At 38.2% G+C, this 16,817-nt stretch overlaps 2 protein-coding genes across 2 annotated transcripts; one reads left to right on the top strand and one right to left on the bottom strand.

Annotated features, from left to right (window-relative positions):
• anapc16 (anaphase promoting complex subunit 16) lies at positions 1–4,310 on the bottom strand. Its single transcript, XM_044013942.1, has 4 exons — positions 4,166–4,310; positions 3,293–3,447; positions 669–743; positions 1–579 (listed from the first exon to the last, which is right to left on the bottom strand). The coding sequence occupies exons 2-4, from the start codon at positions 3,432–3,434 to the stop codon at positions 470–472; spliced, it is 327 nt and encodes a 108-aa protein (XP_043869877.1). The 5' UTR covers positions 3,435–3,447; positions 4,166–4,310; the 3' UTR covers positions 1–469.
• A 273-nt stretch (positions 4,311–4,583) lies between these two features.
• Positions 4,584–16,009, top strand: ascc1 (activating signal cointegrator 1 complex subunit 1). Its single transcript, XM_044013940.1, has 10 exons — positions 4,584–4,826; positions 5,286–5,388; positions 5,503–5,600; positions 5,688–5,866; positions 6,024–6,157; positions 7,139–7,258; positions 7,334–7,458; positions 8,047–8,120; positions 10,002–10,135; positions 15,834–16,009. The coding sequence occupies exons 1-9, from the start codon at positions 4,712–4,714 to the stop codon at positions 10,116–10,118; spliced, it is 1,065 nt and encodes a 354-aa protein (XP_043869875.1). The 5' UTR covers positions 4,584–4,711; the 3' UTR covers positions 10,119–10,135; positions 15,834–16,009.
• Positions 16,010–16,817: the final 808 nt, after the last annotated feature.

Genomic DNA, 16,817 nt, shown 5'->3' on the forward strand with positions numbered 1-16,817 from the left:
TATCAAAGAATGACTTTATTCACAAGCTTTGTTTTCTCCAGAGATTCTACTGAGAGAAGAGGAGAGTGAACAGGCACCAGGTTTTTAGAGTTACGGTGCAGCGAAGTGGAAAAAAACCACAGATCTATTACATTATTTTTTTTTTTGCCTGAGGCAAAGAGAAGGTGGCCTGGCGATGCTTCACTCACCCAAACCAGAAGGAAATGTATTTACATGTACGCTTAGTACATATGATACAAAGATTTTCATTTGCCCTTCTATGATGAATATAAAGTAAATAAAGTAAAGTAAACAATGTCCGTACAAGAAAGAGAGGGCACATTCACATTTTAATATCTGCAGAGAACATTTTACACTAAAGATAAACAATAAAAACCATAAGAGGGAATGCGATTTATTAACTTAACAAATCACATTCCCTTTTTATTTGGCTGGTTTATGATGCACAAAGGCATCAGAATCCCTTTACTTAAGATGGCGTAAAACCCAACAGTTGTTCAATCGGTTTGTAACGCCACTCGTCTGCTTCCAGCTCCTCCACTAAACTTGCAAGTTTCTCCATTCGGGACACTTGTTGATCTGGAGGGATGGAAACACTGAATCAGTGGAGTCGTCTTTATTAAATCATGTAAAATGAACAATTGTTGCACATGCAGCTGTTGGCTTACCGTGTTTCACTTGTTTCAACGTGGAGGCCACTTGGTAGCTGAACACGGACTCACATAAAAATCTGTCAGAGCCGTCTTAAAATAAAGAAAACACAATAACTGAGATGTTGAATCAAAAAATTTCTTTAAAATTCGGAACTGAATCCTTAGTCAACTAAACTTTATAAATAATATAATGTGTAATTGCAGCCTTATTTAAAAAGACAAATAATATTATGACACAGACACATGAAAACAAAGAGGAGCAGCGTGAGACCCATAGCATCGCTGCATTGCTGGCCTGATTACACTGTTGGTTGTTTTCAAACTTGCAGTGCTCTGCTGGCAAACTAATCACTTTAATTAGAGTAGTTAGAGCTGCACGGGCAACAAAGAGGAGTGAGGAGGCAGATGGTCTTTTGCTCCCGTAAACAAATCCTCTCTGTGGAGGCCAATGAATGAGGGAAGAGGGTGGACCAGCAACACAGGATTATAACAAGCTTTTAGGAAAACAGAAATTAGGCTTCAATGCATGTTCAAATACATGTTTTTTAAAGACACAGGCCTAACTGTATTTAGTAGCAATTATTCTGACTACTGAAATAAGATTAAAGATTAAGATTTTGAAAAGTGAATAATCAGTTTGAGTTATCTTTAAAATAATAATTGACTAGGTATTCTTAAATGTGATCACCTTATGGCTTCTTAAATCTTTTTTTTTTTTAAAGGTAAACTGAATATCTTTGGTTTGTGGACAAAACAAGAAATATGAAGATGTCATTCTTAGGTTTGGGGGAAAACAGATTTTCTGCCATTTTCAGACAAATTATGGATCAAACAACTAATAATCAACAGATTAACTGAAAATGAGCGACGGGTCCCAGCTTGTGCCACTTATTCAACATCACAATAAAAGCATTTTTCCGAAAATGCAACCCTTTCTTCTTTTTAATCCACTTAAAAAGCCCAGAAGATCAGATCAACTGTTACCTGTTGGAAAAAACATTGAATCTGGAGAAGATAAACTAAGGATATATGTATCACAACAAAAATTCAGATGACTGACTGACTGACTAAAGAATTTGATTTATCCTGGGCGAAATTTGTCAATTGTGGTTTTCAAATCCTGGACAGACATCATCAAACATCTACAAAGCTGAGGCAAAACATTTAACAGAAATTACATGCTGTGTCTTACTCCCCAGCTTTAAATAAAACTGTTATGGTGATTCCTCTTTTTCCATCAAGATGTATTAGTTTTCCATTACGAACCCATGAGGGTTAGGGTTAAAGTCATATGTTGATGTCATTTAAAGGCAAGGGAAAACACATTTCATCAGGGGAACAGACTGGAACAAAACAACACACAGTGGATTTACTCATCAAACATGAAACCTAAATCATTTAAAATGTTATTCAAGTATAAAAGCAGAACCAAAAGCATTCACACAATGCTTTATTCTATATATGTTACTTGTGGGTGAAAATGTCATTATTGTGAAACACCACAGTTTTTTTTCTTCCTCTGATGAGTAGAAGACAATAAAATCAGCAGATTTTTCCATGACATTGTAATTATTGCAGAGTCTGTCCTGCATACGTCAGTCAGAAAAAGTGATGCTCAGCTCTGTGGCGTGGACATAACAGTTCATGATCTGCAGCACGTAAGGAAAAACGGTGACGAAAATGCACGAGGGATACAGACAGTTCATGACTCACTCATTAGGTCAAATGTGCGCTCTCTGTATATATAAAGATTTCCATCTTACAATATTTAATCTTCACTTAATGGGGTAGTCTCACTGAGACACAGAACTGTTTTACCAGAGAGTAAACACTTATAAATAAAATGGCATCTATTAGAGGGCATATTCACAGCCAAATAATCCCAAACAGCTAGTGTCCGTTTCTTGGAGTAAGAATTACATAACTAAATGAATATCAGCCAACTAAAGATCTGTACAGTAACATGTGGAACAATTCAAACAAAATTGAAAAATGTAGTGTGTTCTCATGTTAAAGTGAGCAAAAAAAATGGATAGAAATCGGTTTAGGACAAAATATTCACATGTCTCGACTTAATTTGACACACATAAACAACTGCTGATGCATTTTGGCACATGTTTTTGTTTGGTTGGATTAAAAGTAGATTTAGAAGACATACATGTTGGGCAAATAGTGGGCAACCAAAAGTAACACACTTAAGGAGTCATAAAAATCAATTTCACAATCTCAAAGATATATGAAGGTTTTTACTTAAATGGCAGTTTGCCGTTCATTTAGTTGAAACAGGTGTATGGCACTTACGGTTCTGCCACAACGTTAGGGTGCTAAATGTACTGTGGTTACAAAGCAGAAAGAGGTGTGTAGTAGTTTAGAAGCTTTACAATATATTATAAAGAGAATAGAGATGAGTATGAAATTTGATAATACCAACAAAAGTTACAACATTGCAGCGAACAAAATTTAGCTGCAGAATTTGTCACAAGGTAGCATGACTGTAAACTGAGTCTCAACAATGAAACAGACATTAAAAAGGCAGAATACGTTCGACTTTGGTTGAATTTCAAACGTCGACTCAAATGTTACCATTGAAAAGTACAGTATTCTATTTAGCTTACATGCTGGGTGTTTTTATGACATACCTTCCATCATTTCACCTGCACCTTTAGGATATGTGTACAGGACCTTCCTTGGTGGGATGAGTTCTGAAGCACTGAATCCAGAGCCAGTCACTGAGCTGCCGCTCACACCTCCCGCAGAAGAGGACGAAGAAGACGCCGCCATGGTCTTCAGAAACCTTCAGAAACCACATACAAAATCTTCAGGAAGGCAGACAACTCAGGATTTGTTCAAGAATTGGAACCAGAACACATTTTCATACATATTTGTCAAAACATAGATATTTCAACAACTTGCAGATGTATTATTTGAAATTCATCAGGTATGCCTACAGATTGAGAAAATTAAAATGCACCACATGCTATTTTTCCACAAAGCAGAGCTGCAATAAAATAAGTCTGACAGAAGGCAGTTATCAACTCGTCTGTTCATGCAAATTACCACACAGCATTTTATGTTAAACATGAACACGCGTGTCACTTTTGAAGGGAAGCTTACGGTTGGTAAAATGACCAATGAATTCTGTTCAGACAGACTGCTCCAAACAATGAAAAACTGCATGTCAAAACACTGGTAATACACATTAGGTGGAAGTGCCAAATGCAACGAATATACATTTGACAGAAAAATGTTCCTAACATACTAAACATACACATTTGAAAGAATGCAGATTACGCCACATGTCTGTCCACAAAACCACCAAAACATGAGATATAGCCAGTTGACACGTGAGAATAAAACATGTAAACTCGATAGCATCAGCGTCTGATGTTAGCGAGTTTGTGCTAACCGACTGCAGCAACTACACGGTGGCGAGGAGCTATCCTGCTAAGACCAAATAAAGTCAATAACCGGGCGGCACGAGTGTAATTAGACACAGCGATTAAACAACTTACCTGTTTATGGACAATACGAACTAACTGTCGACGCCCAAGTTAACATGTGGTTATTTTTTTAGATTTATATACCTATCTATGCTTGTTGTAATGTTTGTATTCTCTGGACACCTACACTTTATTTACGACAAATGCAGCATTTTACGATTGAATCGACTCCTCTTCTTCTTCTCTCGAGTTTTACGACAGCTTGCCTCCGCTAAGTTGCAACACTGCCACCCCCACGCTTGATTTCACTTCTGTTACCTGTAACATATGAATTACATAGTCATATATTGCATATAATATTGTGAAAAAATATATATAACAAAATATAATACAATTATATGCGATTGGGACTTTACGTAAAGCACGTCTGAAGTAGAATACAAGTCGTACAAAACTACAACCAGCAGGGAGCGGTAATGCAACTAATGCCAGCCTCCGTGAGATTTCAAAGAAGAAGAAAAAGAAGCTACCAACTCACCATGCTAAATTAACCGACAGCTATATAGTTTATAACTGTCTGTTTCACTTATCTTTAGCCAACGTTGTCACGTTTTCATCATGGAAGTTTTACGCCCGTCTCTCATCAATATAAATGGAAGAATATATCGCAAAAATACCATAAAGGAGGAACAATATGAGGAAGAAGAGGAGTTCTCCTATATGGGACCACCAGGTTAGTCAGTGTTATAAGCAGGAATTACCCTGTTACACTGTACACTGAGCTAAAACTAAAGCAGTTTAGTACAACAATAATGTGTCCATAAAGACTACAATGTCCAGTTTGTGTTTAAATTAGCTGAAGAGGTGACGATTGAACATTTCTATAACTGATTGAATTGTATGGTGTTTTTTGGAAGACACTACTACTGCTTACTACTTAATTGATTTCCAACTGTTTTGCACATGGGTTTGAGTATTTTCTTTATTATTACTATTCAACCTCATTTCAGGTTTGCTTTGGTCCATATAAAAATAAATCCAGCAGAACTAAATATCTATTTTCTGACATTTTATAAACCTACCGATGGATTAACCGAGAAATTAATCGATTGATTGATAATTATACTATTTATAATAATTAAAGGTTGTAGCATCAATAAAGGGAAAACAATGCATATTGTTGAATCACCAGAAAGTGAAGAGCTTGTGGAAGACGAAACCTGTGACAGCTACATCATCCAAGAGACTGATAAAGGATATCGTTGTGCCATTGATGTTCCAAGTGTTCTTTACAAGTAAGTGATCTACAAAATGCACATGATGCTATGATGTTTCTGTTTTTTCCTCAGCTTCAAAAACATGCAGCAATAAAAGGCTCAGAGTGTTTTCTTGTTTGATTGATTCCACAGATATATCATTGGGAAAAAGGGAGAGACACGTAGACGCTTAGAGATGGACACAAAGACATCAATAAACATCCCCAAACAGGGAGTGGAAGGACAGATTGGTAAGAATTAATCTAACCTCTGTAAAATTATTAGAAATTGCATTTAAAGAAACAGTCTTTTAGTGTTGTCTTCATCTTTTCTGACAGTTATCACAGGCTCCCACAAAGCTGCAGTGTCATCTGCACTCACACGAGTTGAGGTCCTTGTTGACAGTTTCCGGAGAAAGCAGCCTTTCACACACTTCCTGTCATTTCCTCTTAATGATCCCAAAATCCAAGAAGGATTCCTGAGATTTAAAGATCAGGTGTTACAGCAGTGTTCACAGGTATAGATTCTGAACCTCTGCACATTTTTATTATCGTCAATTTCTCAACCATCTCAATGAGGTAGCTTACAGGAAATTGTAATTAATCAAAATAAGGGTCACTGATGGCTATGTATTAATACTTTGTTTTCACTAATTGTTGTAAATCATTGTGTAGGATCATGGAGTAGAGGGGAGCATCTTTCAGAACCCTGCAAAGCTTCACCTGACAATTGGCACCTTGTCTTTGTTAAATGAGATGGAAGTGAGAAAAGCATGTGAGCAACTCCAAGAGTGTCAGACCTTCATCAGGTGGGGGCTCAGACAAAGTCATTATATCTTCTAAGACTGACATTGAATAGTAACTTCATTTATCTAATACTGTTTTTATTGAAAGAAAACTTTAACTACTGGTAATAATGAACGTTTTTTTCATGGTTAGCAATGACTAAGAAAACCTTCTGCGATCAAGTGTTGCATGTGAAGCTAAAGCCCAATATAATGTACTGTACCTCTTTGCCATAAAGCTTTTTGTCTGTCTGACTTATCCCTCTATGACAATACACATGAGCACTGTAGTTCATTTTTAGTCAGTCACTATCCTGCTGCTGTACAACTAAGGCACAAATCCTCCATTTTTAAAAAGTCACTAAGAAACAAAGGTTTTAGTAATGTTTGATCAAAATGTTTGCTGTGTCCAGCTATAAGAAATGTTTTAGTCTGTTTTTCCAAATTAAATCATACATTTATGATTCTAGACTGAGATATTAATATATTTTAATTGGCCATTCATGGTTATTTCTAAACCAAATACACACATAATAGAATTATCACCACCCTTATCTTGTGGGATTTAATAACACTGTCTTTGTACATATGAGAAGGGAAATTACATTAGATTTGGTTGGGATGGATCTGATTATTACACTCAGATAAGATTACACAGTTAAGGCTAAAAATGTGTCTGTTGTCACAGACTCCGCTCTTCTTCACAAACACAGCAAAGTCCAATCTTTTATTACAGATGATATTCATTTTATATCATGTAATTGTAATTTAACAGAGGTTTAATATATATGCCATCATAAGAAATTAGGCCTTAACCCAAGCTGAGTTTAGCCCAATCAGGTTTACATCCAACACAGGTACTCCTGTCTGTACTGTAAGAAATTTTAAAACCACCATGTATAGTTTTCTATAACTATAACCCAAGAGCTGCAGGTCAAACTGTAGAGTAACAGTGTAAAACAGGTGCAATGCTCAGCTGTAAACATGAGTGTGCTTTTTCATCAGAGACATCGCGGATGGAAAACCTCTGCCGTTAGAGGTGACGGGAATAGAGTACATGAATGATGACCCAGCCATGGTGGATGTCTTGTACGCTAAAGTCAATGTGAAAGACAGATCTGACAAGTAAGTGGATTAGAGATGAATCCTATTAAGACATTTTGGGGCCTTTTTTTGATACTGATTTAATATTTCTTTTAGGTTGCAGGTTATTGCAGACCGGCTGGTGGAGCACTTTGTGTCAGTGGGGCTGATGGTCAGAGAGTGGGACAGAGTGAAGCTGCACGGCACTGTGATGAACACTCTGTTCAGAAAGGACTCCACAGGTTAAAAAAAAACAAACATGACATACACATGACATGCTAACCAGCAGAAACACAAACAGCATCTGCGTCTGTAGCTTGTTATCAACCTGCTGTGATGACATCGGCCACTCCTCCCCCGAACCTATTAGCCAATGTCCTCTTGTTGTGTTTTGGCACATACTGAATCTGCAGTGACGACAAAGCTGAATGTTCAACAATCATGGCAACAAATTCCTGCAGGGAGGCAGCATCAGGCAGCTAGCTCCGTGTTTGGCCACAGCTCTTGTTTACGTGCACCAGGCTGCATGCTTTCCCAGTGCTGTGACAATGGCCTCATTCAGTTTGGTCATGGATTAAGTCCAGATCCACTTGTCAAATTTGTTCTGGGCAGACTGACAACACAAAACAAGAGCGGGTCAATGTCACAGCGGACCTTGTTTACCTTTACACAAGCTTCTGTCATAAAGTAACTGACCTTGATCTCACCTTATTTAACTACAACTGAAGATCTGTGTCAGCAAATACAGCTCTTTATTTGATCAGGAGATAACATATCTTTATTTTTTTATAATGTATGTCTTGAACACTCTGTGGTGTTTTCTCTCCTAGTTGAAGACACGGGCGGTGCAGGAAGACACACTGTGAGCGACAGAGAGGCTTTTGATGCCAGGAACATATTGAAGGTTAGAGGACATTTAGTCCTGGCTGCACTTCCACACCACTAAATTACAAACATACACAGACATGGACTCACTACCTGACATCTGTTTTCCCAGATTTATCTGTGTGAGATGGGATGTCATTGAACACCCGGTCTTTTAGCAAGCAAATAAAAGACATTTAAATTCAATTGAACTGCAAATGAAAATGCAAAATGAATCAATTATGTTAGGAAATGATTAGAGCTGAAACAATTACTCAAATACTCAACTATTAATCGATTACTAAATTAATCTTTTCGCAGGTTAGGTGCACTTTAATGTATCTCAATTAATTGTAATAAAGTAGTTAATTACACAATCTGTTAGAAAGTAGTTTTGGTCGCCCCCGATTTCAAAACAAGAATTATTTTGTGAATATTCCCTCCAGTCTGTAACAGTGTGTGGACAGTGATTCAGTCTGGTATGACATGAGTGTAATGTGCATCTGCCTAAAACTCCCACACCATAGGCTCCACTGAGGACAGGACATCTGTCAACAGACGTCATCACTAATGCTGGTGTGCGACAGGCATCAGAGTCAGCGTTTGCTATGACAAGCACATGTCAACTCACAAAAAGCTGCTCTCGTGTCAAGGAGTGAAACATTTGGCGCTTTTTCACTATACAGCTCTAGCACGACTCGGCTCTGCACGGTTCGACTCCTGTCATTAAGGATAGTACCTGGTGCCTGGTGATTTTTTTAGTATAGTTTAGTAAAATAACTTGGAAAACGACATGCCTGACAAACCAAACCGAGTAGAGCCGAGCCAAGTAGTGCTAGAACTGTATTGTGGAAAAGTGACAATTATTATTACACAAAAAGTAAATAATAGAATTATTGTCTAACATACTGCACCTTTTATTGTTAGACAAAAGTTAGACCAAGTCTGGTCGGTTCCAGTCAGAGCAGCTCGCTTTAGACATATTTTCAACATGGTAAAAAGTCAATAGTTACCAGTAAAAGTTCCTAATGATTTGAACATTTCACACAAAAAAGCTAAAAGAAAATCTGCTGCTTGTCACCCAGCAGAAATATTTGGGTTCAGGTTTTGGTATGAAGAAACATTTTTATACAGTACTGCCTTCTTAAAGACTGGTTTTCAAAACAGTGGCAGTAAAGGCAGAGTGAAAAGTCAGCAGTCATTAATAATAATAATAGCGAGGGAAGAGACACACATAAGGTGTTATTGAATCATTGGATTAGAGCTCACATCTTAAAACAGTCTGTCCCAAATGACATGTCATATTGTTGCTGTACATGATTAATTGATCTCTTTTTATTGCCATATCATCCATAAAAAATATGCCTCGCCCAAACAGGCTCACAAGACACCGTCAAGTTAAGATACAGAGCCACACTAGCCACACTACAACAATAATTTCAAATGATATTACACAAATAAACCTTTTTCCAGGCTTCAGACACAAGGGCAGCAAATTATAGACATTGAACTCAAACAACCATTCTTTTCATCATCGTCTGTGCAACTGATTATGGATTATACTTAATGTATCATAATGAGGACAATACGGAGGAAAGTGTTTCTCTATTGCTGTTACTTTTTATGTGAACCTAAAACCGTCACTGCAGAGCAAAAACTTATGTTTGAAAAATTATTTAAATTTTAAGACACAAAATGTTCAGCCATCTGTTACCATGGTAACACCAGTTTACATCAGTGGAGTTGACTCTTTTTAATGTCTGTGCCTGCTTCTAAATTATTCACTGGGAGGATATTAGGAAGACACATTAAAAGTTAATGCCAGAGTTGCTAAAACGAATAAGGCAGTTTTGTATTGTCATGGTTTTTAAGTCATTATTTGATACTTTTGATCCTTTGATTTCCTGTGTTTTCATGACAGAAATTTGGTGCTTACGGTTTTGGAGAGTTTGAGCTGAAAAATGTGCTGCTGTCCCAGAGATACTCGACAGACTGTACGGGCTACTACTCCTCTGCAGGGAGCATCAGCTTCTCTTGAGCTACTGCAGTGTTCAGGTAAGAAATTTAAAAAAAATAATGGCCTGTGTTGTCCACTAGGTGGCAGTGTTTTTCTTTTTTTAAATTTGAAGACGGCACACTGGATATTTACTGAACTATATTTCTGCTGTTTATGAGGGGAAAATAAAATCATTTTCAGACGAAAACTAATTGAAAAGATGAAGCACTCATGCAAATATACTCCACTCTGGGGAGTTTAATTTGTGTCGTTCTACTTAAGTGTCGAAATGATTAGCTGGATCAAACAACAGCATCAAAATAAATGACAGAATCTTTTTGAAAACAGAGCAATCAAATGTGCGTAAAAAAACAAATTTAAAATCTTATTTTGCATGCTTTTATAAGCATCCATAGTCCATTTACTGTATTCTACTAATATTTTGAAAGCCAACAGCTGACACTGGGACGAGATGTGACATCCACCTCTGACAGGTCGCGGCCTATCACAGAGCCAACACACACACACACAGACTAACAACCATTTATGCTCACATTAACGTCTTTGCATAATTTAGAGCCACCAGTTAACCTAACCTGCACACTCAAACACTCTAAATAAAACTTGAGTGCCTGGAGAAAAGCCTTCGAGGCACAGAGGGAGATCATATAAAACCTTCACAAAAAGGAAGCTGAATCCAGAACTCTCTTCCTGAGAGGCAAATCGACATCATGTATCACCCTGGCTTATTATTGTTATGCAGTATTTCTATTTAACTTAAAATAGGGTATTTATTGTGAGCGTCCAGTCATCTGAATGTATACATTTGTGTTTTGTCAGGAGTTCAACATGTAGGACCACCATGTTTTTAATGAACAAAGTAAACACTGTTCTTCTACATGTTTGGAACAGGAAATCTTACTCACTGTGCCTTTTTTCACCAGCTAAGTATCAACAACCCAAATGCCTAGTTATTTGAATAAAAGGTGCAAAATACAGCCGAAAATTCTTTGAAAAATAAATCCTGGGAGCTTAAATGACTGTGGAAATGCTGATCTTTTCATCCACGCAGTAGAGGTCATTATAAGTTTTACCCATTTCCTTTCATCTCTCTGCCTCATGAATGTGTTAATGCATCACTGACATGATTTATTATACCATTCTGAGTTTCATTTTTTTCCTTTTCCATTCCATATCATTGCGCTTCCTACACGAGCCACAACCTTGTTCCACTCCTGTCTGTTCCGCGTATCAGGGACGACTGGACGTAGAGTTTGGCTACTTGGCTTTTGTCTCCTCCTCTGCTGATGATCTCTGTTTGCAGCAGAGCAATCGCAGAGCGGCCAAAAGTTACACGGATGGAAACTGAGAGTGCATTTTGTTTGTCAGCTCTACCATCCTGTGCCGTCCACCCTTCCACTTCAGTGGTGGCATGATTTTTTTTTAACCCCTCTTGCGCTTCTGGAGCACAGCCAAGCAGCCAGTGGAGCCGTCCATGCATTGATTGTTGAACTGTCTGAACATAAGATGTATCTGTTCAGACCCAGAAAAAAAGGGCCTAATTACCCACTCCACTGTCTCCTGAGAGCATGCTTGTTAGTGGGTCAGGAGTACACATCCAGCTTAATGCCACTCTCAGGTAACTGACACAGTGAGGGTTCTGGGGATCACCTTTGCTATTGGTCATAAGAACACCGAGAGAGAGACAGAGAGAGGGAGAGAGAGAAGTTAATGAAATTCACTGTGACCGCGTGCATCCTCGTTTCCTTATTTGGCAGCGACACGATCAAGGACACTTTGGACAGATGTCCTCCCTAATGATCGCACTGAAAACATGTGTGAAGGAACATATGTCTTCCTTAGACAGACTCTGCCGCACAAGACACATTTAATTTGTCATTAGATTTATATTTGCACAAGATGTTCTGACGCTGTGTGTTTGTTCAAAGTGCCGTATGTATGTATGTTTTGTTGCATAGATCGAGAACATATTGTACTCAGGATGGAATACATTTGTAACAAATAATTAGTATTTATAATAAAATGTTGTATTTATAAGCACTATACAGCATTTAACAGTGGTTAAATACTTAAGTAAGTAAATTTACTTTCAGTATTAAGGGACACAAAAATCTAACTTACAGCCGTGTTCATTAATTGCGTGATTCGGCACATAAATCCTATTATGTTTATCCTCATGACAAATTATAGACTTTAAGTGGATTGTTGTAGTTTCTTCGTTGCCAAGGTAACATTGTGCAATCATTTCCCTGGTCCAACTCGAGAAGCAAAACAAGATCAAAGATAACTTTTTTTATTATTATATTATATTATATCATAAACAGTTGTTGTGTAAGGCTGAGTGAAGTGAATTTTTTTAACTAAATCATGTTTCCATGTGTTTCTGTGTGGGTGAGTTTGCTCACTCACTCACTCACTCACTCCTCGATGTCCTGGACATCTTTGTTCTGTCACATCTCTCGCCCTCATTAGTCATCTCTGTGCTTGCTGCTGTGGGGACTTCCTGTCTGACCCTCGAGACTTCAGCGGGAACACGCTTCACTTTCAATAAGCCACATCAATAAGACCATGTATCTGTTAGTGGGAGCACACTGACCTGTGTCCCCCTGTGGGTTCATGTCCCTATTTCTAAAGAGAGGAGCTGCATTGTAATTCAATATTTAAATGTTTAGTGAGGCCCCACATGCTTGTTTACATGCACTGTTGAGTCAGGCTTTATGTTTTAAAGGTAGGCTCTCTATGTCCTCTTAAAAGGAGCATTTACAAATGGGCTACTTGTTTCTTAAATCAGTTTTGAAACAATGCTGTTTCATTAATCAAAGTTCTTTGTTTTATGCCAATTCAGAATCTGTATTAGTCACAGTTCTCTTCAATTTCTTGTTGTTGCATTGCAGTTGAGCAGTTTAGTTCCATCACATTTTAAATCCATTACACAGTGAATTTTTAAATGATGCTGAACTTAAGTTATATCACCAGTCAAATCGCAATTGCAATATCTGTCAGAAAATTTGCAATTTGATATTTTCCGTAAGTGGTTCAACCCTAATTTATGATGTATTTATGAGCTGGAAAAACTGCTTCAAATCAAAGAACATAAAAAAGCACATAAAAAGTTCAATAATAAGAATTTAAATCCTGTTTTAGTAACTTGCAGCCATGCTATGTTATCTCAACCAAGTGTTGTTTTGGCTTAACTCTTCAATTTGCATATTGGATTAAATTTCATGCCAGTTTTTTTAGGAACCTTTTTTTTGTAATTGAAAGGCTGATTAAATTAGGTTTTACTTGTTCAGTGTCAAAATGAAAATTTTTGGGTTTGATATTACAGTTTTTCAAAGTGTAATGAAAAAATCTGCGATGGTAAACAACAATGAGGCCTGACAGATGCGACCTTTTTATAGAGTAGATGAGTTTGATTTGCATAGTCAGCAAATAAGCATCAAATTACCTTTTAAGGCATCAGTAAGTTTAACATAATGTGCTTTAAAGCCCTCATTTAAACCAAAGGGGACATACTCTTGTGTTGCTATGTTAAAGCAGAAAAATAAACACTTTTGGGCTTAAACTTCATGATGATGTTAGAACTGACTGCATGGTGTAAATGGCCATAGAAAATGGACACCATCTGTGTTTATATTAAAGCCTTGCCTTCTTTGTGTAATTCTCTTTGCCAACAGGACGGAATCTTGCGTAAAAATGACACAAACGAAGTATGTTATTCGACATCTACTGAAGAAGAAAATAGCATTCACCTGGTATCATGCAGGGTACTGGCTCTGAGGGAAAAGCACCTGCATCAAACTGACAAAGACAAAGAGTGCCTTTTTAATTTGAATGTTAATTTAAGCACATTTAAGTCTAAAGCAGTGATTCCCAAAGACTTGGTCAGGACCAAATATCTCTTGAAAATGATTTGTTTACCAATTCAAAATGACATTAAATGTCACAGATATATAGCTGTGAATTTGTAGCTACATTTTGCACACATTTGCTCTTTCCCCATGCTGAAAGTTTGGAAAACACTGGTCTAAAGGACATGGCTGATGTACAGTAGGCAGGTAAATGATAACTGTAATGGTCTGAAACAAGCAGAGACACTTGGTGCAGGGTGTAAAACCTCACATTCTAAATATCACTGAGAAGTTACAAAGCAAGACATATCTTTGAGATGAGATCTCATTAAGTGTCGAGTATGACAGCGTGCCTTCCTATGATTCGTCTTCCTATGATTCTACTCTCCGGTGGAGTGTCACAATCCATTGCTGTTTGGATTTCACACGAATCACGCTGTCACTAATGGGCATGAGTGGCCTTGATGGACAGACTTGGCGAAAGATTCTGAAATGTGTAATATGTGTTTCCAGCGAGGAGGCAGGTGATCAGTGCAGCGGCAGCAGCTCTTTATCATTCAGAGTGTCGAGTCTGGAGGCCGCCTGCAGCTGTCCACATCTTTTTTCTTTTTTTTTTGTTGTGCTGGAGGCATTCAAACAGGGAGGAGAGGCACAAAGCCCAGTGTGTTTGAGCAGCAGGTCGTCATTCAGAGCTGCTGTTTACCTTATGTACACTCGCACAGTAACACAGGGCTACAACAAATGTTCATTTTCCGTTCATTTCTATTACTTTCTATTCATCATTTGTTTCCGCGTGTAAAATGACACTGCAAAATGCCCATAACAGTGTCGCAGAACCCAAAGTGCAGTCTTCGAACTGATGAGGACGTATCACCTAAAGTAGATGACATAAGCGCCACAACACAGGCTAAAAATCTCCTGAGAAGGAGCATGTCAACAGTTCACAATATCAGCCATTGTCTGCCTTTTGTGTGCGGATAATTAAAAAAGGTGCTGTGTTCTTTTTCACAGCTGCCCACAGAGCGAAAACAGGAGCCTCAGTGCGAGGAACCTGCTGCTCTCAACTCGCGCTGCACTTTTAATAGCCACGTGCCCCAGTGTGAATCCCACTGAATCAAGTCTATACACATTTATAGCAGCTCTGCTTAAGGCTGTAAGTCACTCGAGATTACTCCCTAAATATGTCTCGATGTGGTTTATTTTTCTCTCCGACTAAATAACATCCAGCAATTTGCTCTTTCGTTCCTGGACACTTCACAGTGGCAGCGCCCAACGGACAAAATATACAGTATGTAAAAGTTTGGAAGGTCAAAACAATGAGGATTTCAAATCCATCATCGGTGTCTTTTAGTTAGGTCTTTAAGACCAGTGACGTTTTCCCACCATATAGAACCGTCTCGGCGCTACACAGTTTGGTTGGTTTGCCCTTACAATATAGTACCTCCTCAACGTGGGCGGGGTCATCACAGCACGGCTGCATGAAACTGCCATGACTTTGTTTTAGTGACTTGTAAAGCAGTTGTTTTCAGCATACTGAATCATTAGAATCAGTTAATTAAAAAGATTAATTCAATACTTCCTCCACGACTGACGCAGTCGCTAAATACAGTGACAGGGTTTGTAATGTGACTCACCGCGCACAATCGCTGGCTTTCAGCAGTGCTGTCGCTAAATACACCAGACTCCTCTGTTAAATGATGACATTTTAGACATGTCCTTGCTAAATGTTGGAGATTAACACAAGTTTTCATGATTGTTAAGTCTTTTTAACTTATATACAGTTCGGCATTGTTCGGTTTGATTCTTGTGACTCTTGTGGAAACACGCCATTAGGTCTTTAAAAGCTGTGAGAAAGTACAAATATTGATTGTGATTTGTGTTGCAGGTCATCCCATGAACACGATAGTGGAGCAGAACATGTCGGCTGATGAAGAGGCTTTCAGCTGACGGTGTAGCTCTGCGGGGAAACATGAGGAAGCGCCTTTTGTGTTGTGTTCTTGTGGGTGACAGCTGGTGTACATTCTGTGTAAATATGACAGGAATAAATATATTTGGAAAGCATCCTCAGACTGTTGTAATCATTAATTGTACAGTGAAGTGCCACTGTTATATTACATCAGTGTATATTTAAAGCCTTGATAAGCAGCGAGCCTCACGTTGGGCGTCTTATGAGAGAAAAGGGATGTTCTGTGTTGACAATAGCGCACAGCAAATATTTAAAGCCAGCATACAAATGTTGCTGCGGTCCTCGCTCTCTCTGGTGTTATTGAAATGAAGCTTCCCGCACTGAGCTCCTTTTGTGTAAACTGATTATGCTCAGTGAACAGGAAAGATACATTTTATCAACAGCTGCCTGGAGAGAGCGCGATGACAATAGTTAATCACTTTTTTAACAATTAAATTCACTCTTCCACAAGACTGATGTGTTAACTCTGCTGCGTGGGGTTTGTTTGTGTTCAAATCAACTTCAGTGTCATTCTTGAACGAGCCATCGAGACGTCGGTTGCGCAAAGTGACAATATGTACACACTCGGAAGGCAAAAGAAAGTCGAGCATTAAAGCCCACTTTAGTGGCTGTAAAGCCGCTAATTCGTCTCATGAATCAGGATTACCTCACTGCTTCTACACCTTCGAAGCAAGTCCTATATCATTGATTTTGCTCAGTGATTAAAAAAAGAAAAGTCTAATGCCCGTTTCTTGCTGCTGGAGTTCTGGGCTGTCACCTTACGACAAAGTCATTAAACATAACAGTTACTATAAGTACACAATGTAAAGTGTGGATATGATTGTCTTAATCTGTTATATATGTATGAAAAACAACATGTTTACTGAAACTGCTCCCATGTGTCTTGATAATGATGGTGACTAT

The sequence above is a fragment of the Solea senegalensis genome, linkage group LG18 (genome assembly GCF_019176455.1).
Source record: "Solea senegalensis isolate Sse05_10M linkage group LG18, IFAPA_SoseM_1, whole genome shotgun sequence".
Lineage (NCBI taxonomy): Eukaryota > Metazoa > Chordata > Actinopteri > Pleuronectiformes > Soleidae > Solea > Solea senegalensis.

Bases quoted from the DNA above. Each gene is read 5' to 3' on its own strand.
- anapc16 (XM_044013942.1), bottom strand. From the start codon at position 3,434: ATGGCGGCGTCTTCTTCGTCCTCTTCTGCGGGAGGTGTGAGCGGCAGC. The intron at 744-3,292 runs GTATGTCATAAA...CTTTATTTTAAG, and splicing joins TGCAGGTGAAATGATGGAAG to ACGGCTCTGACAGATTTTTA. The intron at 580-668 runs GTAAGCCAACAG...CCATCCCTCCAG, and splicing joins GTTGAAACAAGTGAAACACG to ATCAACAAGTGTCCCGAATG.
- ascc1 (XM_044013940.1), top strand. From the start codon at position 4,712: ATGGAAGTTTTACGCCCGTCTCTCATCAATATAAATGGAAGAATATAT. The intron at 4,827-5,285 runs GTTAGTCAGTGT...TTGAATCACCAG, and splicing joins CTCCTATATGGGACCACCAG to AAAGTGAAGAGCTTGTGGAA. The intron at 5,601-5,687 runs GTAAGAATTAAT...CTTTTCTGACAG, and splicing joins GGGAGTGGAAGGACAGATTG to TTATCACAGGCTCCCACAAA.